Source organism: Salvelinus namaycush, chromosome 12 (assembly GCF_016432855.1).
Source record: "Salvelinus namaycush isolate Seneca chromosome 12, SaNama_1.0, whole genome shotgun sequence".
NCBI lineage: Eukaryota > Metazoa > Chordata > Actinopteri > Salmoniformes > Salmonidae > Salvelinus > Salvelinus namaycush.
Genome location: NC_052318.1, coordinates 21,818,342 through 21,844,240, shown reverse-complemented (window position 1 = coordinate 21,844,240; position 25,899 = coordinate 21,818,342). Strand labels below are relative to the sequence as shown.

The 25,899-nt window shown below is 44.7% G+C and overlaps 1 protein-coding gene across 1 annotated transcript in view; it reads right to left on the bottom strand.

Moving 5' to 3' along the window:
• LOC120057429 (neural cell adhesion molecule 1-like) overlaps nucleotides 1-25,899 on the bottom strand; it is a 115,680-nt gene that overhangs the window by 43,733 nt on the left and 46,048 nt on the right. The window contains exons 8-14 of the mRNA XM_039006054.1: nucleotides 19,239-19,399; nucleotides 18,402-18,544; nucleotides 18,121-18,144; nucleotides 11,623-11,652; nucleotides 3,859-4,009; nucleotides 1,561-1,745; nucleotides 491-587 (exon numbers count right to left, since the gene is read on the bottom strand). Of these exons, the coding sequence (XP_038861982.1) occupies nucleotides 491-587; nucleotides 1,561-1,745; nucleotides 3,859-4,009; nucleotides 11,623-11,652; nucleotides 18,121-18,144; nucleotides 18,402-18,544; nucleotides 19,239-19,399 (791 nt within the window). The remainder of the gene's footprint in view (nucleotides 1-490; nucleotides 588-1,560; nucleotides 1,746-3,858; nucleotides 4,010-11,622; nucleotides 11,653-18,120; nucleotides 18,145-18,401; nucleotides 18,545-19,238; nucleotides 19,400-25,899) is intronic.

The window sequence follows — 25,899 nt, the reverse complement described above, 5'->3', positions numbered from 1 at the left end:
TATAGTCCGCCAAAATAGCAGCCCTCAATTTGCACTTAACGCCAATATGTCTGAAAACTCCCTGGAAATTATACCCATTATGTTTTTATCACAATGGCACTTCACCTTTACAATTGAAAAGTAACTAATCTTGAAGCTAAAAACAGTAAGTCAACCTCCAGATGTGATGTATGAAACTAACAGAGAAGAATACTTGAGGTTTCTAAAGTAAAACCAAGACCAAACTTCACGGTGGGCCTCCGCTGAACTGTTCCAGAAATGGTTGAGACTGCTTGAGGTGTGGTAACGACACTGGGCAGCTGTACTATATGCATTGGATTTTCCTTCCATTTAAATGAAAATACAAACTTCTATTGCTATCTTGGTTCAGCTATATAGTTTCATAATGAATTCACAATCAATTAAACAATAACGAATACATATGAATCTGAATATATCTTGGTGAAATCTTTGTGTACAGTATATTACAGAGTAAGCCCTGTTTACTGACCTGCTTGGATGAGGAGGAACTCCTTGGACTCTGTTCCAATTAAGTTGGTGGCTGTGCAGTTGTAGCTTCCAAAGTCATTCTGGGAATCTGGGGTGACCTAGAAGAATAAATAAGACGTCTGCATCAACTGTTACGCCCTGACCATAGAGAGCCTTGTTATTCTCTATTTTGGATAGGTCGGGGTGTGACTAGGGGGGTGTTCTAATCTAGGTTGTGTATTTCTATGTTGGCCTGGTATGGTTCCCAATCAGAGGCAGCTGTTTTTCGTTGTCTCTGATTGGGGATCATATTTAGGCAGCCATTTCCCCACTGTGTTTTGTGGGATCTTGTTTTTGTGTTGTTGCTTGTGAGCACTCCAGAACGTCATGTTTAGTTTGTTCTTTATTGTTTTTGTGCGTTTCATGGAATAAACATGTGGAACCCATATCGCGCTGCGCTTTGGTCCGAGTATGCTTTACGACGATCGTGACATCAACAACATCTTTATCCTTCAGTGATCTGACGTACCCCAGACGATAGCGGTGCCTTTTGTTCCCCACCACTGGCACACGTCTTGCTCAATAATTATCAAGTGGTGGGGGCGGTTGGACCCTCCGGTGGCACCATTAACCAAGCATCTTAGTGTAAATGTACCAGTGGCTCATACAGGCCTCTTTGTGCCACAGAGTGTTCTGGGTTCAGGGGACTCGGGGCATGAAACTCACTTTTGAATGGGAAGTCTCACTGCCCGAGATTCAGCACAGCAGGTCATGCATGCTGACTGTGTCTACCCAGGTCCTGGGAACAGACTCAAGGGTTGTGTCCCATATGGCACCCTAATCCCATTATAGTGCACTACTTAGACCAGGGCCCATGGGGTCAAAAGTAGTGCACTATAGGGAATAGGGCGCCATTTGGGATGCAGACAGTATGTTCTATGTTCTGCTTGAGTTACCCAGTTTGAGCTTGCGTTTTAACATCTGGAAATTGTATAACCCAAAAAGTAGTTGTCAATCCCAGGAGGAATGTAACTACCGAGGTTACGTCCTTTAGAAAGGCACTTAAACCATCTTAGCCCTATTGTACCATACCTCGAGGTAGCTAACGGCTGGTGTGTTGTAGATCTTGACGTTGGTGGTGTTCGCGCTAGGCAGCTGCTGACCATCTCTGAACCACACCACCGAGGCCCCCGGATGGGCCAGAACCTCACAGCTGATGTTGGCTGCGTTCCTTTCCCAGGTGTAGACCGTCACTGAGCCCTGGATCTTAGGAGCATCTGCAACGGCACAGGGGGGGGGGGGGGTCACCAGAAGGTCAACACACAGACTTCTGTTTATAAACATACTGCACCAGCAACCTGTCCACCACAGACATAAAATCTATAAATATCTGAAACACTATACTGAATAAATACTAGAATACTATATTACTAGTACTCAGGGTGTTTTTTATTGTTTATATCTGGAAACGTCTCTCACAGTACCTAGGTTTAAGCACTATACTAAAAACATTTTACATTAAAAAAGTTGCACATTCTGTTTTTTGTTTTTTCTATGAGGACATAAGGCTGTATACATCATATCGTGAGCATAATAACTTTGTGCTACACCATGAAATACAATCACAGTAGCTGCTGTGGTTAGTTGCATTCAAGGAAAAAGTGTTGAGCCAGCAACTCAGTGTAAAAATAACGCTAGATAAGACAGAGGCTGAATCTTCATTCGTCACCTCTACATGATACATACATTTCTTTTATTATGCAATTTGTGCACCAATGTGAATAGTAAAGCTACCGTGTAAGAAATACTTTTTATTTGTTGGTGTATATGTTTCTTTGCTTTGCCTTTAAAGTCACATGGCAAGCATAGATCAACCAGTGGTCAGTAAAACACTTTCACTTATTGCCACTCTATCCACTCTATTTAACCGATTCACTACAGTTGCTATAGACCTATCACAATTTATTGATCTAGCACACACCCCTCAAGTGTTTTAGTCAAGCATGTTTTATATTGTAAGAAAGTAACCCTGGGATTCACTGGCCCCACATAAACTGTGTAAAATATTGTACATCTCTCTAATATGTCCCTGATACTAAGGTCTCCCATGACACTGCTAGGCCTTGGTTCAAGTTCCAACCCTGGGTACTTTATGCCATTGCTGTCCCCAGCTGTTGGGATTGATGGACATCGCTAAATCGTCCGATTCTCCATCCCGCTCCCCCTATTAGGCCTTGCTCCCTTTCCGCAATCTCAACCCACTCTCTGAGTCTGTGACAAGCCTGTGCCCACGATCATGCCATTCAATTACTCTAGACTGGCCCAGCTAAATGGATTTCTCAAAATAAACCCTGCTTATCGAGAGGAGCTAAAACAATCATTGTTTTAATAAGATATTCATGCCAAACAGACTGACGTGCACCGAAAGAGCCAAGGCCAAACAGAAAATACATTAACACTTTCCTATCAGCACATGGGTAGCACAAACAAAGATCGCACACCACAGATAATGGGAATTGAGTGTCTCAATTGTCTCAATCCTCCTATGTGTAGATACTGTCCTGATTGAACAATCTGGTTGAGTTTAATCTTGGAGGGAGAGAGCTCTGCTCAAGACAAAGCACCTTTTATTTTCACTAATTACTGTGCAACACTGAACTAACAACCTGATTACCCACTAGCCAGACTCCGGCTAAACGCTAGTCCTCACAATCCTATCAATTGTTTATTGTGATGCTATCTGGTTTTCGGAGGAGATTGCCTGTGTTTGGGGGAAAGGGAATTTAATCCAATTAGACGTTCATTATTGGGCACATACTGTATTTTTTTCTCTCTCTTCCTTCTCCATATTCATGGAACGTTTGAATGTGCAAAAATGAGATTAAGCATGATTTGGCTCTCACTTGTCTGTGCACAGCTCTGTGTTATGTACCGTTAGCAGGCTGTGACTGTAATCTGATGCGTCTGGAACTCATTAAGATTTAAATTTACTAGCCCATATTCCGTTTTTATAAGCCAGAAAATTCAATTCAATCTTTGGCAAGCCTACAAAGCTGTCCTTACAGAGTTCTAGATACTGTGAACAATCCATTAAAATCTACTGCCACAGCAGAAAGGAAAAATCAAAGGGTCAAAGGTCATGGGTCCATGGCTTCTGGTGTAAAGTGTGTCAAATTCAAGAGTAGGTGTCTTTTGGTAACTTTTGATCTTGCTAGAATTTCTTGGACTATCACTCTCCATGACAATCTCATCGATAAAGTAAATTTTTTTTATTTGCAAATGGTGGTGAGGATTCAGGAACCTTTTGAAGATACTGGTAAAAAATGGTATTAGTGAAAACGGATGTGAGGTGTGATGTGAAAAGTTAATAAAGACAGATAGGTGTCTTACAGCGCACTTCCAGGTACATGGTCTGCTGGTCCTGGCCAATGGAGTTGCGGGCAGTGCAGAGGTACTGGCCAGCATCGGTGAACTGGACGTACTTCAGGGTTAGAGAGGACACCCGTGCGTGACTACGCACCATTACGTTCCCATCAAGACTCTATGAGGAAGAAAAGAGAAGAACCACAATGAACACTTTGACCATTTCATGTTTTTGGATTACTTGACCACTCAAGGTGCAACCTTCTTTCTTTGGTTTTAAAATGTATTTTTTTCTGTGCACCTGCCGGAATTTGGACAGAATTTCATTTTCCTAGATTTGTCTTTTTCTACACAATTCTGAACAAAATACTGCCAAATAAAGATGGCAAACACCCACCGGATGTTTTTAGATATTATCTGGGCTGCTTGTCACGTTCCTGACCTGTTTTCTGTTAGTTTTTGTATGTGTTAGTTGGTCAGGACGTGAGTTTGGGTGGGCAGTCTATGTTTTCTGTTTCTATGTTGGTTAATGGGTACCTAATATGGTTCTCAATTAGAGGCAGGTGGTTTTCATCTCCTCTGATTGAGAATCATATTAAGGTAGGTGGTGTCACATTGTTTGTTTGTGGGTGGTTGTCTTCCGTGTCTGTGTTTGTTTGCACCATACGGGACTGTTTTGTTCGTTCATCGTTTTATGTAGTCATTTTTCCTGTTCGTGCGTTCTTCGTGTTATATGTAAGTTCGTATGTTCAGGTTTGTCTACATTCGTTTTGTTATTTTGTAAGTATTCAAGTGAAGTTCGTGTTTTTCGTCTACACTTAAATAAATTCATTATGTCTAAATACAACGCTGCAGTTTGGTTCAATCCCTGCTCCTCCTCTTCGGATGAAGAGGAGGAGGAACGCCGTTACAGAACCACCCACCGATCCAGAACCAAGCAGCGTGAGTTCGAGCAGTGGACATGGGAGGACGTGTTAAATGGAAAAGGTTGCTACACATGGGAGGAGATCCGAGCTGGAAGAGATCGCCTTCCATGGGAACAGCTGGAGGCGATTAGGAGAGCGGAGGCAACGGGAGAGAGAGACCGGATTTATGAAGGTACGCGGCTAGCACGGAAGCCCGTGAAGAAACCCCAAAAATTTCTTGGGGAGGGGGCTAAGAGGTAGTGGGCCAAGGGCAGGTAGGAGACCTGCGCCCACTTCCCAGGCTAACCGTGGAGAGCGGGAGTACGGGCAGACGCCGTGTTACGCAGTAGAGCGCACGGTGTCTCCTGTACGTGTGCATAGCCCGGTGCGGGTTATTCCACCTCCCCGCACTGGTAGGGCTAGATTGGGCATTGAGCCAGGTGCCATGATGCCGGCTCAACGCGTCTGGTCTCCAGTGCGTCTCCTCGGGCCGGCTTACATGGCACCAGCCTTACGCATGGTGTCCCCGGTTCGCCTACATAGCCCGGTGCGGGTTATTCCACCTCCCCGCACTGGTCGGGCGACGGGGAGCATTCAACCAGGTAAGGTTGGGCAGGCTCAATGCTCAAGGGAGCCAGTACGCTTGCACGGTCCGGTATTTCCGGCGCTACCTCCCCGCCCCAGCCCAGTACCACCAGTGCCTACACCACGCACCAGGCTTCCAGTGCGTTTTCAGAGCCCTGTTCCTCCTCCAAGGACTCTTCCTATGGTGCGTGTCTCCAGCCCAGTGCCTCCAGTTCCGGCACCACGCACTAAGCCACCTGTGCGTCTCCAGAGCCCTGTACACACTGTTCCTTCTCCCCGTACTCGTCCTGATGTGCGTGCCCTCAGCCCGGTGCCACCAGTGCCGGTACCACGCACCAGGCAAATAGTACGCTTTGAGAGTCCAGTGTGCCCTGTCCCTGCACCCCGCACTAGCATGAAGGTGCGTGTCCTTAGCCCGGTGCCTCCAGTTCCGGCACCACGCACCAGGCCTACAGTGCGCCTCATCCGGCCAGAGCCATCCGTCTCCCTAGCGTCATCTGAGCCATCCGTCTCCCCAGCGCCATCTGAGCCATCCGTCTCCCCAGCGCTGTCTGAGCCATCCGTCTGCCCAGTGCCGTCTGAGCCATCCGTCTGCCCAGTGCCGTCTGAGCCATCCGTCTGCCCAGTGCCGTCTGAGCCATCCGTCTGTCCCGAGCCATTAGAGCCGCCCGTCTGTCCCGAGCCGTCAGAGCCGTTAGTCAGTCAGGAGCCGCTAGAGCCATTCGTCAGTCAGGATCTGCCAGAGCCGCCAACCAGACAGGATCTGCCAGAGCCGCCAACCAGACAGGATCTGCCAGAGCCGCCAACCAGACAGGATCTGCCAGAGCCGCCAACCAGACAGGATCTGCCAGAGCCGCCAACCAGACAGGATCTGCCAGAGCCGTCAGCGAGCCATGAGCGTCCAGAGCCGTCAGCCAGCCATGAGCGTCCAGAGCCGTCAGCCAGCCATGAGCGTCCAGAGCCGTCAGCCAGCCATGAGCGTCCAGAGCCGTCAGCCAGCCATGAGCGTCCAGAGCCGTCAGCCAGCCATGAGCGTCCAGAGCCGTCAGCTAGTCATGAGCGTCCAGAGCTGCCATGTATCCAGAACTGCCACTCAGTCCAGAGCTGTCTCTCTGTCCGGAGCTGCCCTTCAGTCCGGAGTTGCCCCTCTATCCTGAGCTACCTCTCTATCCTGAGCTACCTCTCTATCTTGAGCTACCTCTCTATCCTGACCTACCTCTCTGTCCTGAGCTACCTTGTCCCGGAGATGTCCATTATTTTTGTGTTGCCTCTTATATTAGGTGGGTGGAATAGGAGGGTGGTCATTCTGAGGGGGAGAAGTAAGCTGGGATTGACTATGGTGGGGTGGGGACCTCGCCCAGAGCCTGAGCCACCACCGTGGTCAGATGCCCACCCTGACCCTCCCCTAGACTTTGTGCTGGTGCGCCCGGAGTTCGCACCTTAAGGGGGGGGTTATGTCACGTTCCTGACCTGTTTTCTGTTAGTTTTTGTATGTGCTAGTTGGTCAGGACGTGAGTTTGGGTGGGCAGTCTATGTTTTCTGTTTCTATGTTGGTTAATGGGTACCTAATATGGTTCTCAATTAGAGGCAGGTGGTTTTCATCTCCTCTGATTGAGAATCATATTAAGGTAGGTGGTGTCACATTGTTTGTTTGTGGGTGGTTGTCTTCCGTGTCTGTGTTTGTTTGCACCATACGGGACTGTTTCGTTCGTTCATCGTTTTATGTAGTCATTTTTCCTGTTCGTGCGTTCTTCGTGTTATATGTAAGTTCGTATGTTCAGGTTTGTCTACATTCGTTTTGTTATTTTGTAAGTATTCAAGTGAAGTTCGTGTTTTTCGTCTACACTTAAATAAATTCATTATGTCTAAATACAACGCTGCAGTTTGGTTCAATCCCTGCTCCTCCTCTTCGGATGAAGAGGAGGAGGAACGCCGTTACACTGCTTTGCAGGAGGTCGCGGGAAAACCAAACACATCAATAATGGAGCAAATCAATGCAGCAGGTTTTCTAAAAGCATGTCTGAAAAGAAATCCAACAGCTATACTTCCAGCTTACTTTGGGCTACACACAGCTTCACACCAATGAGCAGAAATACATCTACTTGTTAAGGTACTAACACTCTCTGACTATTTTCTAAACAGCATTCCACACATTTCAGCTTTTGCTTTATTTGAATAATAGATTCAGAATTGATACGTGAGGCCATCCCTATTGTGTTATCTTCTCTGTGTGTAGTGAGAATGGCTGTGCAGCACTGTAAAAACAGCTGGCTGAGGATCTGAAGAGTGCCCTACAACCTTTTCAAAGGGCAGCATTAATCTTGTGTTAAGGGAATTTTAGAGCAAGCATCTGCTCCTGTGTCTTATGAGCCGGAATATAAATAATGCAACACATCTAAGTGCAAAAACTGTTTTCATTTATTCTATGATAAAGAGATAATTTCATTGACAAAATCAAAATGGTACTGAAACTCAATATGGCATTTAATGGGAAGATTGACTAATGAATGGCACACACTGATATCATGGAAAACATGAAAGTTAATTGACCTGTTTTAACCGTTGAGAAGTCTCTTCCATGACACATTTTAATAGATGTATTAGTCATGCCAGCTGAAACCCTATTAGATAAGCTGTCAAAAGATGTAAGATGTTCATCATGCTCGTACTGTCAGTAGTAGACTTAAACGCATTAAACTAAGTCACGCCATCTTGCAAATGTTTCATGGCAAGCAGGACACCAGTATCAAAATAGGTGTGGTGACCCTAACAAATGAGTAAAGGGTGCATCATAACTTATCTGGAAAGTCTATGCATCTCACAGTATCACTAAATCAATAGCACTGACATGTACATCATCAATCTACATCAATATAATTATTGGTTCAGTTGTGGGGAATAGTCAGCAAATGATCTTCAGGTCAATGTTTCTGAGACAGAACTTGTTTATTACTGTATGTATGTCATCATGTAACACCCTTTGGGAGGTCTTCTTAAGGGGATTTGGTCTGTATCGCACATTTGGGGCTTTGCAATTCAATCTATTCGGTAAGTCGATTTAAGGTGGGATGGCTTAGTCATGATCCAAAGACATTGAGTGCTTTAAATTATAGACAGGCTTTTTGGAGCGTGGATCCCATCCCGTTTATGCCTCACGCTCCATAACCTGTTAGTATGCAGGGCTGTCTACATAGCAGCTTCCTCGCCAAGTAATTGGCGGTAAGCTACACATGCAGGGCCTTTCTCATTACATGTGTTCCGAGGCGGGGGGGAAATGTAATATATATGCAGTGTGCACATTGCTTTACATTGTGAGGGTCGGTCGCACGCTAGCAAAGCTGAGGCACGATTCATGTCACACCTTCCCCTCGTGTAGATCTTCTTGTGTTGTCACATATCAAGAGAAACAGGAGAGAGAGAGTGAGGGAGCTTTGCAAAAGGGAGGCTTTGCAGCGTGGTCCCATAATACAATTCTGTGTCTGTGGCTCTTATCTCCTCTAATAAAAAGCGCAGAAGCATCATTCTGCCAACCCCTTTTCTCATTCTAATAAAAGTTCAAGGAAAATAGGATGGCTGGCTGAGCCCAGGAACAAGAGTGAAAAACCCAGCTCGATGTCCGAGCCTTCAGAAACGGTCGTGCCTGCTGGGGACGGATGTCTCGATTCTCTCTCAAAAGGTGTCGTCTGAAGGAGGCCAGACTAGAGTGTGCTATGGACGCCGTGACACACTTACAGTGGGGTTTTGCTAAACTGACCAACTGACCCGTCGTATTGAGGGTCAACCCAGGAAAGCATGGATAAATCCTCTACCCATGTCAGTAATTGACACTACAATCGTACACAAGGCAAATGTTGACTCAAACAATAGTGAAAAGATCAGAGCAGCTTATTCGAAATATCAAAAGCAAAGACATGGTATAACATTATGTGGAATGCAAACTGCTTTTCCTACAAACTATGCATCTATAATACCAGGGACTAAGACAGGTGGAACACTACTGGGCATCTGAAAAGAAGGATTTAGCAACACTAGTTATCTACTGAAGCAACGCTAAAATTAGCTAAGATGGGAGGGCCAAAATACACTACATAACCAAAAGTATGTGGACACCTGCTCATCTAAAATCTCATTCCAAAATCTTGGGCATTAATATGGAGTTTGTCCCCCCTTTGCAGCTATAACGGCCTCCACTCTTCTGGGAAGGCTTTCCACTAACATTTCTGAGGGGACTTGCTTCCATGCAGCATTAGTGAGGTTGGGCACTGATGTTGGGCGATTAGGCCTGGCTCGCAGTCGGCGTTCCAAATCATCTCAAAGGTGTTCGAGGGGGTTGAGGTCAGGGCTCTGTGCAGGCGAGTCAAAATCTTCGACAAACCAATTCTGTATGGACTTCGCTTTGTGCATGGGGGCATTGTCATGCTGAAACAGGAAAAGACCCTACCCCAAACTGTTGCCACAAAGTTGGAAGCACATAATCGTCTAGAATGTCATTGTATGCTGGAGCGTTAAGATTTCCCTTCACTGGAACTTAGGGGCCTAGCCCGAACCATCAAAAACAGCCCCAGACCATTATTCCTCCTCCACCAAACTTTACAGTTGGCACTATGCATTGCAGCAGGTAGCGTTCTCCTGGCATACGCCAAAACCAGATTTGTCCGTTGGACTGTCAGATGGTGAAGTGTGATTCATCACTCCAGCGAATGCGTTTCCACTGCTCCAGAGTCCAATGGCGGCGAGCTTTACTCCACTCCAGCCGACGCTTGGCATTCCGCATGGTGATCTCAGGCTTGTGTGCGTGCGGCTGCTCGGCCATAGTCCCGTTCTGTGAGCTCGTGGGGCCTACCACTTTGCGGCTGTGCCGCTGTTGCTCGTAGACATTTCCACTTCACAATAATAGCACTTACAGTTGACCGGGGCAGCTCTAGCAGGGCAGACATTTGACGAACTGACTTGTTGGAAAGGTGGCATCCGATGATGGTTCCACGTTGAAATTCACTGAGTTCTTCAGTACGGGCCATTCTACTGCCAATGTTTGTCTATGGAGATTGCATGGCTGTGTGCTTGATTTTATACATCTGTCAGCAACAGGTGTAGCTGAAATAGCCGAATCCACACATTTGAAGGGGTGTCCACCTACTTTTGTATATATAGTGTATCAAATTATTTGAATTCTGAATTATCAACATCTCAGTTATGAAGATATGGCACAAGTCCATCTTCCTGAACTGATACTCAAAACCTAAAAACGGACTTTTGGGTTTTCTAATGTGAATTCATGGTTGGATGCCAGAGTAAAGATCAACTGAGATCTGAATTAATAATGAAAATGTATAGATTCAAGAAGCTATGTTTTCCAATGAATGGAACTTCAGAGTATTTTTGTTTTATACATGCAGTGGGATTCATTAATAACGGCTTGCAAGATGATAACTGGGAGTTTTCATCTGTAGTTAAAACTCTGGGAAACTTATTTTCCCCAATCCACACCATCCATATGTCACTGAATCATTCATTATAAACACAGCACACATGTTGATGAATATTCATACGCTGAACCAAACAAAATCAACAGTTATGCCTAATGTGACAGAGACATTGAGATTGTTGAGTAAATGCCTCGCATATTTACCACAAATGCATAAGCATTTCTTGAATTTTTCTTATATTATTTATTTTTCTTTCTTTCTAACAAGCAGCGGAGTAGACAATATTAAGGTGCATCTCTATTTTAGGGTTTTCTTGTGCAGTCTACACCATGGCTGGTTAGTGTTTTCAAAAGGCTCAGCTAGATTGGCTTGACTTGGTCCACGGCAGAGCAGAGAGTGTTGGCTAATGGAGGTTTATCAATGTTGCCTGGCTAGCCCCAGTCCCTAAACAGGACTCGCAGTCATTGGGACGAGCCTGACAGTTATCACACCATGAATGGGAATGAAAACAGCTTCAAGGAAGTAGACCTGGAGCGTCTGTGGCTTTGGGGGAACTGTCGACACCTTCCTAATAAGTGGTTATGAAACCAACAATATGAGAGGAATGAATGCAAAATGAGGAGGGACTGAACTTGAGGGCAAGTTGCAAATTAGCAATCAGAACATCTAATGAAAAATGGACGTTCAAAAGGAAGCGTCTCATTTCATACTCCCGAATTCGACTTCATTAGTCTGGAATCGTATTTGTGGTAGATTTTGGAGAGTTTGAGAAAAGCCAAAAAAGCCAACACTGATGCTCTGCAGTGAACAGGGTTTATCTAGATGCAGTGTGAAGCACTGGATCTGGATTCTGGCTACGTGTTCAGTAGCCATACCTCGAACATCTCAGGCCGAGTCCAAGAAGCCTGGAGAGGACAAACACACAGGGAACAACACACAAAACAGCGGGGAAAAAAGCCTTTAAAAATTAACCCTCATACACAAAGCTCAAGACATGCATTGCATTGAAATGCACATGTTAGTTGCTGCTGATACAGGCTGTATTTTACCTGTAGTAGTCCAGTGAAATTAGCTCATGTTCAAAACAAAGATGCATGGGGTTTAATGAGAAAATACATGTTAAAGAAGCGTTACTCAAACATGGCCGTGTCCGATATCTGTCTTGCCTATGACTTACTAAAACTACACACTCTGTACTAATTATTTTACATGCTATTTAGAATGTACTGTTTAGTAAAATTGTATGCAGTAAGCAACAAATATCAACATACTAGACTCACCCAAACTGAGGTGGCGCCATCTAATGCACAACTGTGTTGTTTTCCCGCCATTCATTCATTTTGGTACTGCGTGTCTGGTACAGTTGTGGGTATGAAAAGATTATTCTCTACCTCAAAAGCATGCATCGAATTAATACTAAATGAAAGCTGAAAAGCCATTTAAAGCATGCATAACATTCTATAAAACAATATATTTTTTCACACTCAAAATGCCTTCAATTTAGAATGCAAGTCTAGGTATTCGGACATGGCCATTTAAACATTTATTTTAGCTGAATAAGCCCTCACCTCCAATGATGACTTATCTATATTTTGTTTTAAAATTGCCCTCAAACATTTTACTTTCATTACTTTAACAAGTCATTTTTAGTTTTCCATGTTATTATCTCATCACAAGCAATAACAAAAACAACAGCATCATCATCAACAACCAAAGGACACACACTGGATGCGCAGTTTCAAGGCTGGAATAGGGAATTTGTGATATTCCGTGACGAAAGGTGTCAAACCAACAGCATTCTGACAAGGCTGTTCTTTCTTGATTATTACCTTTAGGTTTTAACATTAATACTAATTAACGTCACATATTTAAAGAACCCCTTATGTTAACTTTTCTTCCAAAAATAATTTGTTATACAACCCCTGATGTTTGCTGTATTGAAAGATTGTACAAAAACATTATTTCTTGCCAGGTGGTTTTCATGCAGTCCGTTTTAGTTTGAGATACATTAGGAATCAATAGATGAATTCTTTGGTGGAACGTGTCATGATGAATATGCATGCGCAATCTCATAGATTTGATCCACAACTCTGATAAATCAAAAGGGACATGAATGGAAGATGGAGAGAGCTAGGAAGGAACTGGTTCAATGACAGATGACGGAATGACAAAGAACCAATGGAATCTTTGACAGCTTTTATCACAGGAACAGCAGGTTTTTCCCATTACAGAGGGCGGTAAATAAAATCCTCGGTGACACCCAGAAAAAAGAGGCAGACAGATACAGAGTGAAAGGGAGGAGATAGACACTGGGGTTAGTGAGCAGTGACGAAGCAATGTTATCCAGGTGGATCGTTCGTGTTAGTGGAGGACGGTCTTATAAGTTTTAGACAAGACTGTCATGTATGCACTGTTGACTTGGACTGGTTCCATTGATTGCCACTGATATATGACATTGGGAATTGTAAGTGGCTTGGGATTCTTAATTAAAGTGACTTCCTTTAAGGGAAGATGGTCCAGATACGACAGTACAATCTAGAATATCAATCAAGTGAAAATAAAACGTTAATAGTCAGTTCTATTATTATTACAAAATGTATTCAAAATCTGGTCAAATCATATGTGATAAATATAGCATGGTGGAGCATCTCCCGTGATCTCAAGCAAGGGATGGTTGTGTTGCCTTCTGACTTCCAGTTATCAATTTCCTCCTGCATGGTCATTGAGGGGAGTGTGAGCTGGGAGGTGTTTTGACACCTTCCTCCACATCATCTTGATGGCTCTGGGGTGAAGTTTCCCCTAGATACAGATCTAGGATCAGCTTCCCCTCCCCTAATACTAAACGTAAACATTCATGGGGAAAATACAAAACTGACCAAAGATCAGAGTCTAGCGTAAACTTCATTATGATGTGCCTCCTGCACAGCCAGCCCGTTATAAAGCATTACCCAGCTACTTATTATGGAGTCAAGCATTACTTTTTAGTGAAGGAAATGCTGCAAGACATTCACACATCCTCTTTAAACGTCTAAGCTTCCAGCTACCAGCGCTGTCAAAGAAGCCAAGAGAGCCATCAGCATAAGAAAGCTTCAAGAATGTTATTTGAGCCTGGCAACCACTAGTCCCAGGTCAACTGAGGATAAATGCTAAGTTGGACATTTGCTATCTATTCTGTGTTTGTTGGAATAGCAATGGCTTGATGAACTCTATGGGCTTGTGAATGTCATACTGCATGCATATGCATTAACCTATGGTCCTGTGGATTGAATAGAGTATCAGTCGTGTGTTTAAAGCAACATCTCAGGTAGCGAGCCACCATAAAGGTAATTGAAGATTAACAGCAGTGGTTGGTGTTTTGAGTGACGCTTGTTCATTTCCTCTACAATTGTTAGCTTCTTTCATAATGGTTTGGGAACCATGTTTTAATAGGTGTCCAGTTCTGCGAAGACTTCTTAAAACATGGAGCATATACTGGTGATAAGAGAGGTGTGGAAACAACACAAACCACAACAGAGCTATAAGAGTGGAAGGGAGAAAGTGAGTGTCTGCAGGGGCTATAGGGCTAGGGGTCAATTTGAAATTTAGCATCTAATGTACGTTTCCTGCAGACAGTCCATCCCACTGAAGAGGATGCAGGGCGTCTTTCATGACAGGCCAAAATCTCAAAACCATCTCTGTTCAAGCCACTTCTCACACTACCACCACCAATAAAATAACGGTCTCCCTGAAAACATTTTATTTTAAATGTAACACTCTCTTCCTTCCTCCTCTAGTCGCTTTTGGTTTCAACTTTTGTTCTTGTTGTTCACAGGGCCTCTTTCAGCACGCTCTCTTGTCATCTACTTTAAAATGGTTGGATTGTCCATCTAAACCAAAGTAGGGCAGCGTGACCCAGATGTAGAATGCTGAGATAACTTCGTCTCCCTGAGACTACACACAAGAGAGGCGACTAAGTGTGTTAAGGTACTGTATATTCAGGGCCTGGCCACTTAAAATATTAGTAGTTGATGCCACATTATACTAGGTATTGTGAATATACAGTCCCAGTCAAAAGTTTGGACACACCTACTCATTCCAGGGTTTGTTGTTATTTTTACTATTGTCTACATTGTAGAATAACAGTGAAGACATCAACACTATGAAATAACACATATGGAATAATGTAGTAAGCAAAAAAGTGTTAAAAGAAATCAAAATATATTTTAGATTTGAGAATCTTCAAAGTAGCCACCCTTTGCCTTGATGATAGTTTTGCACACTCTTGGCATTCTCTCAACCAGCTTCATGAGGTAGTCACCTGGAATGCATTTCAATTAACTGGTGTGCCTTGTTTAAAATTAATTTGTGGAATTTCTTTCCTTCTTAATGCATTTGAGCCAATCAGTTGTATTGTGACAAGGTAGGGGTGGTATACAGAAGATAGCCCTATTTGGTAAAATACCAAGTCCATATTATGGCAAGACCAGCTCAAATAAGTAAAGAGAAACGACAGTCCATCATTACTTTAAGACATGAAGGTCAGTCAATGGGGAAAATTTCAATAACTTTGACATTTTCTTCAAGTGCAGTGCAAAAACCATCAAGCGCTATGATGAAACTGGCTCTCATGAGGACCGCCACTGCAAAGGAAGACACAGAGTTACCTCTGCTGCAGAAGGCCAGCATCCCGGAGTCGCCTCTTTACAGTCGACGTTGAGACTGGTGTTTTGCGGGTACTATTTAATGAAGCTGCCAGTTGAGGACTTGTGAGGCGTTTGTTTCTCAAACTAGACACTCTAATGTACTTGTCCTCTTGCTCAGTTGTGCACCGGGGCCTCCCATTCCTCTTTCTATTCTGGTTAGGCCAGTTTGTGCTGTTCTGTGAAGGGAGTAGTACACAACGTTGTACGAGATCTTCAGTTTCTGGGCAATTTCTCGCATGGAATAGCCTTCATTTCTCAGAACAAGAATAGACTGTCGAGTTTCAGAAGAAAGTTATTTGTTTCTGGTCATTTTGAACCTGTAATCGAACCCACAAATGCTGATGCTCCAGATACTCAACTAGTCTAAAGAAGGACAGTTTTATTACTACTTCAATCAGGACAGCAGTTTTCAGCTGTGCTAACATAATTGCAAAAGGGTTTTCTAAAGATCAATTAGCCTTTTCAAATGATAAACTTGGATTAGCTAACACAACCTGCCATTGGAACACAGGAGTGATGGTTGCTGATAATGGGCCTCGGTACGCCTATGTAGATATTCCATAAAAAAATCTGCCGTTTCCAACTACAATAGTCATTTACAACATTAACAATGTCTACACTGTATTTCTGATCAATTTGATGTTATTTTAATGTACAAAAATGTGCTTTTCTTTCAAAAACAAGGACATTTCTAAGTGACCCCAAACTTTTGAACGGTAGTGTATCTAAATAAGGTTTTCGCTTTGTCATTATGGGGTATTGTGTGTAGATTGTGGAGGAAATTGTTTAATTCAATCAATTTTAAAATAAGGCTGTAACGTAACAAAGTGGGAAAAGTCAAGGGGTCTGAATACTTTCCAAAGGCTCTGTATATATGACTATATACATCACCAAAGATCTTGTTTATTCCAATAGCAAATGTGAATCAAATATTCTCTTTGCACTTTCTGATGTAAAGCAACGCACCACATTGTTGTCTCACAGAGAATTATTCATGCACTTTTGAAGTACTTTGGAAACTTTACCCCTCAGACTCATATCTTACGGTGTAAAAACACCATAAACAGTAAGATTCTCTGTGGAGCAACATGCTTTGAGATTCTGTACAAGAAGCAGAGAGCTAGTTTTGAAAGTTTTATTCCAAGGATAATTACTGACATACGGTGTAGTGAATAAAACAGGTCGCTTATAAATGAAAAGGTAATTATAAAGTGCTTATAATGTTTAAACACCACTTGAACTAGAAGGAAACATTATCTCTCTCAACTGACTAATCCAGCAGACATTTCTTACACAACTCACAATCAGAATCGAACACTAAAAGATGGGTTTAGAAAAGCCGACTACACCATCAGAATGCAGCAATAAGAGCACGAAAATAGGCTTGAAATTAGGTTCGTTGCCTTTACTCTAAATGCAGAACAGCGATAATGCCTTTGAATCTGACATCCTTGCACGATAGGAATATACACAGAGGTGAGCTATTCATATATACAGTAGATGGTGTGTAATATATCATATCATTCTGCTGAGAGCTCCTGTTCTCCTAAAAGGATAACAGGAGCATAATGCTGGCGGTGACAGAGATGCATAACCGCATGCATAACCACACACGCACAATCTGGAATCAAATCTGCCCTTTGAAGAAAATGCTAATGCTGCTCCGTGTCCTTAAGATAAAGCATAGTCTTAGTCACAAATTGTTTTAGAAATACCATGACTTGTCAAATGCATCGGGTGCCTATGTAAACATCCACGTTTTTAAAGTAAAGAAACAAGGTACAAACTATACTAAACGGGACACACTGACCTAGGGATTGAGTGAGTGGATAAAATAAAATATATAAAAAATAAAACTTGACTCTGAGTCCATGTATAAAACCAATTTTTTTCCTTTATAAAATGCTTTCTGCTCCAATCATTCCAATGCACACATATGCCCCTTTCCGAAGTGCTAATAATTAGTAAGAATGCTGTTAGCAACACAAAGCGGAACTGCAGAGGTGCAAAGATACTAAAGTAATTGCAGGGGAATTTGATAAGCCTCTATCCTAGTAAGAGAGATAGAGAGAGAGAAAAAGAGCAAAGCATAGGAAGAGTGTAAAGTGAGAGTGTAAAGTGGGAAAAGCGTTTCTCACCATGGCTGAATATTGATAAGAGCTGTTAGCAGTTGTCGATAGATATTGCTTGATTGCGTTTGGATGAGAAATCAGTTGTTAAGCATAATTTCATGTTGTGGAATTTCTAATTACATTTGTCTGGGTGAAATATGCTGAGAGATGCAGCTGCACAAATTGTTTTGAACCTGGGGTTCAGGGATCGCTGATGTTGCTGCATTTCTTTCATTGTTTGAGTAAAGCTACAGTATGACTTGGAACGGCTGGTTGTAAAGGGATATGAAAGCGTTCTAGTGGAGCGTCAGATAGGACCATGCCCTGAAACACATGCCTCCAAATGAACACTGGGTAGAGGATGAAAGAGGTGGGGGGAATTGAGTGTAATCTATGATTCACAGTGACCATGCAAACAGCATCATCAAAGTGTCGAACCCTAATAAGATCAGAAGTTAAGGGGGCAAAAAGTGACAGGGATTTTTTTAGCGGATGACAGGACTTGCATCTGCTCGATTCTATCAGGGTTTTATTTTTCATGTATATGGAGTTGCATTACCTGACCATCTGAATATCATACCTGGTAAATCCTGTTTAGAGGCTCCTTTAGAGGAAGAAACCATGCATGAAACCACCAGGACAGACTAGTACATGTCCACTGGCTATTACTGTTGGACTTGCTCAACGGGACTTTTGAAAAGCGTTTGGTATAATACCATGGATGAAATGGAGCTGTGCTTGCTTTTAAGTTTTTATATCAATATTCAGTTGGCAGTAGTTGGCACTCTGATTGACACATCCTGTCCACCACAGCTCGGGCCCCTGGTTCCATGCCCGTCCCTGGTCCCCAGACACCAGTACCTGCTCTCCCTCTGTGAAGAACCTCCGGCCAAAGCTCCAGGTGATGGTGGGGGTGGGGTCTCCAGAGGCCTCGCAGGTCAGGGTGATCTGCTCCTCCAGCTCTGATGCAGTCTGATTGTCCAGGTAGGTGATCTTGGGTTGCACTAGAGAAAAAGGAAAAAATACAATAAATTGATGGATGCCAATGGAATATACACTGAGTGTACAAAACATTAGGAACACCTGCTCTTTTCATGACATAGACAGACCAGGTGAATCCAGGTGAAAGCTATGAGCCCTTATTGATGTCACTGGTTAAGTCCACTTCAATCAGTGTAGTTGAAGGGGAGGAGACAGGTTAAATAATGATTTTTAAGCCTTGAGACAATTAAGATATGGATTGTGTATGTGTACCATTCAAAGGGTAAATGGGCAATGTAAAAGATTTAAGTCAATTTGAACGGGGTATGGTAGTAGGTGCCAGGTGCACCAATTTGAGTGTGTCAAGAACAATAACGCTGCTGTGTTTTTCACGCTCAACAGTTTCCCATGTGTATCAAGAATGGTCCACCACTCAAAGGACATCCAGCCAACTTGATACAACTGTGGGAAGCATGGGAGTCAACATGGGCCAGCATCCCTGTGGAACGCCTTTGACACTTTGTAGAGTCCATGCCACTGCGAATTGAGGCTGTTCTGAGGGCAAAAGGGGGTGCAACTCAATATTAGGAAGGTGTTCCTAATGTTATGTGTATTGCTTGTATGCACATCGCTATAGTAAAACCAAGAAAAACATTTCAAAAGCACAAAAACGCAACGTTCTTTTACTGCAGTTAATGGGAATCATTTTACTCTTACCGAACACATTCAAGCTGACTTCCTCCTCCTTCTCCCCAGCCTTGTTCCGGGCGATGCATGTGTAATCTCCTTCATCCACTTTCTTGACATCCTTTATTATCAGCTCCGAGCCGTCGTCATTCAAGCTGTATTTATCGTCCGATTCAAGGACAATGTTGTTACTGAGGGGGGAGAGGCAGAAACACAGAGTTCACATCACAGACTTTTGTCTCCAACACATGAAGCTAAAAATAGTCCTCTTCAGTCTGTGACTAAGATCGGTTTGGGGGCTTTATCTCAAAGTTGAGCAGTTGGTAAACAAAATGCTTGGCTCAGAACCATAAGTCTTTGAAGCGTCGGACCAGATCTCCACGTCAGAAATCGTACACTACCTTTTTTTACTTCTTTCTCTGGCTCTGCACCGTAACTATATCATGGCTGTTTTACAAAGGGACTACATCCATAGGATGGTGATAGACTCTATGATGTCAAGTTAAGGAATTTTTTCGGCATCCTTGAATGAGCGCTCTTTGAACCACGACATGCCTGAGCTTTCCTTGAACTCTAAATCAGACGTGCATACACTGGGTTTGGACTGCAGTCCTTCATATGTATGATTGTAGGAGCTTAAATCCTGAAGAGTTCTCCAAGGGATACCAAATGACAGGCCTATCAGCGGCCCATGAAATAAATTACAAATGGTGGGAGCTGTTGGTCCCCCTCCCGACACCCAACCCCACTTTTCTCCTTCCTCCTCCGGCGAGGCCAAGCCCTGATCGGATGTGTCTCCTCATCCTCCTATCCGTCTCATTCATTTAAACTCCAAGAGAAACTAGAGAAACACTACAGTAACTCTGTTAGAATTTTTCCCCCGCTATACTAGTTGTGTCAACAACAGCTATGCTGAGGATAGATCAAACAAGAGAGCTTTGGCCATCTTCAAGGAATTAGATAAATGGAATTCATACTGTTGACCCATTTCTTATTTTATTATGAGAATGCTTACCTTTTGTTTACAAAAAAAAAACACATTAACTTCGAGCTCCCCAACCAGCTGATACAAGCCACTTTGTTTACGCTCATGAAAGCGCTGCATCACTGCCTGGTACGGCAACTGCTCGGCCTCCGACCGCAAGGCAGTACAGAGGGTCGTGCGTACGGCCCAGTACATCCTGCCATCCAGGAGGTGTCAGAGGAAGGCCCTAAAAATTGTCAAAGACTCCAGCCACCCTAGTCATAGACTGTTCTCTCTGCTACCGCATGGCAAGTGGTATCGGAGCGCCAAATCTAGGTCTCAAAGGCTTCCTAACAGCTTCTACCCCCAAGCCATAATACTCCTGAACAGCTAATCAAATGGCTACTCAGACTATTTTCCTTGTCCCCCCCCCTCCTTTACACTGCTGCTACTCTCTGTTTATTATCTATGCATACTCTCTGTTTATTATCTAGTCACTTTAACTCTATCTACATGTACATATTACCTCAATTAACTTGACTAACCTGTGCCCCTGCACATTGACTCTGTACCTGTACCCCCTGTATACCCCCTGTTGAGGCCCTGGGTCTCAACCACACCCTGTGCAATTGGGTCCTGGACCTCCTGACGGGCCACCCCCAGGTGGTGAAGGTAGCAAACAACACCTCCACTTCGCTGATCCTCAACACTGGGGCCCCACAAGGGTGCGTGCTCAGCCCCCTCCTGTACTCCCTGCTCACCAATGACTGTGTGGCCATGCACGCCTCCAACTCAATCATCAAGTATGCAGATGATACAACAGTAGTGGGCTTGATTACCAACAACGAGACAGCCTACAGGGAGGTGAGGGCACTCGGAGAGTGGGCACTCGGAGAGTGGTGAAAAACAACGTCAACAAAACAAAGGAGATGATCGTGGACTTCAGGAAACAGCAGAGGGAGCACCCCCTATCAAATCAAGTTTATTTTATATAGCCCTTCGTACATCAGCTAATATCTCGAAGTGCTGTACAGAAACCCAGCCTAAAACCCCAAACAGCAAGCAATGCAGGTGTAGAAGCACTATCCACATCGACGGAACAGCAGTGTACAAACTGAAATGGTCCACCCACACAGACAGTGTGGTGAAGAAGGCGAAACAGCGCCTCTTCAACCTCAGGAGGCTGGAGACATTTGGCTTGTCACCTAAAACCCTCACAAACCTTTCCAGATGTACAATTGAGAGCATCCTGTCGGGCTGTATCACTGCCTGGTACAGCAACTGCACCTCCCACGCATCACCAGGGGCAAACTACCTGCCCTCCATGACACCTACAGCACCCGATGTCACATGAAGGCCAAAAAGATCATCAAGGATAACAACCACCCGAGCCACTGCCTGTTCACCCCGCTACCATCCAGAAGGCGAGGTCAGTACAGGTGCATCAAAGCTGGGACCGAGAGACTGAAAAACAGCTTCTATCCCAAGGCCATCAGACTGTTAAACAGCTATCACTAACACAGAGAGGCTACTGCCTACATACAGACTTCAATCATTGGCCACTTTAACGTCTTCGGGGTAGCCCCCCTTCTTCTCAATTTCCGCCTAAAGACATACCCTAATCTAACTGCCTGTAGCTCAGGCCCAGAAGCAAGGATATGCATATTCCTGGTATCATTTTAAAGGAAACACTCTGCATTTCGTGGAAATGTGAATTGAATGTAGGAGAATATAACACTATAGATCTGGTAGAAGAAAATACAAGGAAATAAACATAAATTTTCTGTTTTTTAATGTTGCTTCATCATCTTTCAAATGAACAAGAACAGCCAAACATACAGATAGGATGCTGGGGATGATTTAAATGAAGAACATAAGATGGCAACTATAGCAGAGCAAAGTTTTAGACAGATAACTTAAAAAATGAGCAAGCTACATGACATTGAGCATGAAGTCACCCAGGTGTCCCACACAAATGTACCCAAGTGGCCGAATTGGTACAGTGATACATTTAGAAGGAAAGAACTATATACAAAATACATAAATGCTATTCTACAACACCCCCCCCCCCCAAAAAAAAAATATATATAAAAATATTTTTAAAAAAATACATAAATATTAATAATAAAAAATAACAAGGGTAACTATTTACACATTTTCTATTTACAATATTGTGAAGACCCTCAGTCCTCTACACAATATTGTGCTGCTGGTGCCATGGCCCATAGCAGTCTCTTTCTGCTGTAAAGCAGAGGGTTACTGAACAGATGGTGCAGGTGATGGGGCATTTCCTGTGACAAAGTGTCACGGTTCATGAATCCACTGCCTCCCTCTCTCCCTCTCTCTTTCTCTTTCTCTTTTTCTCTCTCTCTCTCTCTCTCTCTCTCTCTCTCTCTCCCGTGTTTGTGTGGGCGTGGTTCCCAATCTCGGCCTGATTGTCTGCGCCAGCTGGAATCACTTATCTTCCCTTTATATGTTCGGTAACCAGTGTTTCTTGTTGTCAGATCATTGTTACTTCCCTGAGGTTGTGTCGTGTGTCTGGGCTCTTTCTCTCGACGCCCTTGTGTGGATTATCTTCTGTGCTCCTTCCTACCCATCCGGACACATTCCCCTGGATTTCTCAGCACGCTATCATCGGTATATGCGCCCTAGTCCCTGGGTCGGATTCCGTCTGAGTACAGTCTGTCTGTCCTGTTGCTGTTGTAAACTGTATTCATTAAACCATCGTTGCTTGCATCTTGCATCCGCCTCTGTATTGTCACAGAATGATCTGACCTGACCATGGATGCAGCGAGTTCAACGAGTCTGACCGAATTCATTTCCCGCAGTATCACGAGAATGGATCAACAAGAGGAGAACATCTCCAGCACAGGTCGGGCAGTACAAGCCCTTGCGACGCAGGTATCCCAGCTGACCCAACAATTACAACATCTGAGGGGTCTCGCTGCGCCACCTACACCGGCAGTTCAACCCGCCCCGCCAGAGCCGGATTCCCAGCTAGAGCCACGGCTACCGACACCAGAGGGTTATTCAGGTGATCCTGACTATTGCAGAGCTTTTCTTACGAGATGTTCCATGCATTTCTCGTTGCAGCCACGAACCTTCAACCGTGAACAGTCTAAGGTAGCATTCGTACTCACACTGCTATCAGGCAAAGCGGCTCTTTGGGGAACGGCGGTGTGGGCGAACCAGGACCCATGCTGCACCTCTTTCCAGACACTCTCCGAGGAGATGAGAAGGGTCTTCGATCGGGCCGTGGCGGGTAGGGAGGCGGCCAGACTACTCGCTGACCTTCGCCAAGGAGACCGTTCAGTATCGGAATACTCCATCCAATTCCGCACTCTGGCCGCAGAGTGTCAGTGGAACGAGGAGGCGCAGTGGGACATGTTCCTGCATGGGCTGGAGGACCGGATCCAGAAGGAGATTTATGTTCTGGACCTTCCCAGGAGTTTAAATGGACTAGTGGAACTAGCCTTGAGGGTCGACGCTCGTCTGAGTCGTATTGGCCGCCGAGCATGCCCTAACAGACCGTATAACGACACGGAGGGCTGGCATGCCAGCGGCGGGAACACGGCCAGTTCAGCCTCCGCTCACGAACCCATGCAGCTGGGGAGAGCTCGCCTCTCCCGGGAAGAGAGGGAGAGGCGGAGATCCCAAGGACTCTGTCTCTACTGTGGTAGAGCGGGCCACTTTATCCACTCCTGCCCGGTAAAAGATCAGGCCCGGTAGTAAGTATGAGGCTACTATCGGGTGGTGTCACCACAGAGAAGACCTCATCATCTACTCTCCTCCCGGTAAGACTAAGATGGGCCACCCACACGCACGACACCCAAGCCTTACTGGACTCAGGAGCAGAGGGTAATTTTATGGACTTCAAGCTCGCTCACAAACTCCAGATTCCTATCACCTCACTCACGCACAAGATATCCGTCAACGCTCTCAATGGTCAAGAACTCCCCAACATTTCTCACACCACTGAACCTATCACACTCATCACTTCTGGCAATCACACTGAGACACTATCATTTCTACTCATGGACTCACCCCTTGCACCATTAGTTCTCGGCCACCCTTGGCTCACCCAACACAACCCCAGAGTTGACTGGGGTCATAACTCTATATCCATGTGGAGTAACAAGTGTCTTGAGTCCTGTTTAGTGTCTGCTTGTTCATCTGTGTCTGATTCTGTGTTTCTAGAGGAGGCAGTGGATTTGTCTAACGTGCCCGTTGAATACCTCGACCTGAAGGAGGCGTTCAGCAAGTCCCGTGCTGCCTCTCTTCCTCCGCATCGTCCCTATGACTGTGCAATAGAATTATTGCCAGGTGAGTCTCCGCCTAAAGGCAAGTTATATTCACTCTCTGTTCCTGAGAGGGAGGCTATGGAGAGATACATCTCTGATTCTCTGGCCTCTGGATTCATTCGTCCTTCCTCTTCTCCAGCGGGGGCGGGGTTCTTCTTTGTGGGGAAGAAGGACGGATCTCTGCGTCCTTGCATTGATTACCGTGGGTTGAATAACATCACAGTGAAGAATACCTATCCCTTACCGTTGATGTCCTCAGCCTTTGAAAGGTTACAGGGAGCATCCGTGTTCACTAAGTTGGATTTACGTAATGCATATCATTTGGTTCGCATAAGGAGGGGGGATGAATGGAAGACCGCGTTTAACACCCCCAGAGGGCACTTCGAATATTTGGTCATGCCTTTTGGGCTATCCAACTCCCCAGCGGTTTTCCAGGCACTCGTCAATGACGTGCTGAGAGATATGATTGATCAGTTCATATATGTTTACCTGGATGACATACTGATTTTTTCTTCTTCTCTCCAGGAACACGTTCAGCACGTCAGACGAGTGCTTCAGAGGTTGTTGGAGAATGGACTTTTTGTCAAGGCGGAGAAATGCATTTTTCATGCACAATCCGTTCCATTCCTAGGTTACATCGTCTCGACTGAAGGTATTCACATGGATCCTGACAAGGTTAAGGCTGTGGTGGATTGGCCAAGCCCAGATTCACGTAAGGCCCTACAGAGGTTTCTGGGATTCGCCAATTTCTACCGGCGTTTCGTTCGCAACTTTAGCCAGATAGTCGCTTCTCTTACCGCCTTAACCTCCCCCACAGTGACGTTCAGGTGGTCCGATACAGCCGAGGCTGCATTCGCCAAACTCAAGAGCCGCTTTGTTTCGGCCCCCATCCTCATAGCTCCCGATCCCTCGCGTCAGTTCGTGGTGGAGGTGGACGCTTCAGAGGTGGGGGTAGGTGCGGTACTTTCCCAACGTTCCTCTTCTGACGACAAGATGCACCCTTGCGCGTTCCTGTCCCATCGGTTATCACCTGCGGAACGCAACTACGACATTGGCAACAGAGAGTTGTTGGCAGTGAAGTTAGCACTGGAGGAGTGGCGCCATTGGTTAGAGGGTTCGGGGGTACCTTTTATAGTTTGGACCGATCACAAAAATTTGGAATATATCAGAACCGCCAAGCGACTCAACTCCAGGCAGGCGCGGTGGGCACTCTTTTTCGGACGTTTTGACTTCTCTCTCTCGTATCGCCCGGGTTCCAAGAATGTCAAACCCGATTCCCTTTCTCGCATTTTTGACCATTCCGAACGCCCATCCACTCCCGAGTGCATCCTACCCGGGACCCTAGTGGTCTCCACACTCACATGGGAGGTTGAATCGAGGGTCAAAACGGCCTTAGAAGGGGTAAAGCCTCCGCCCGGTTGCCCGC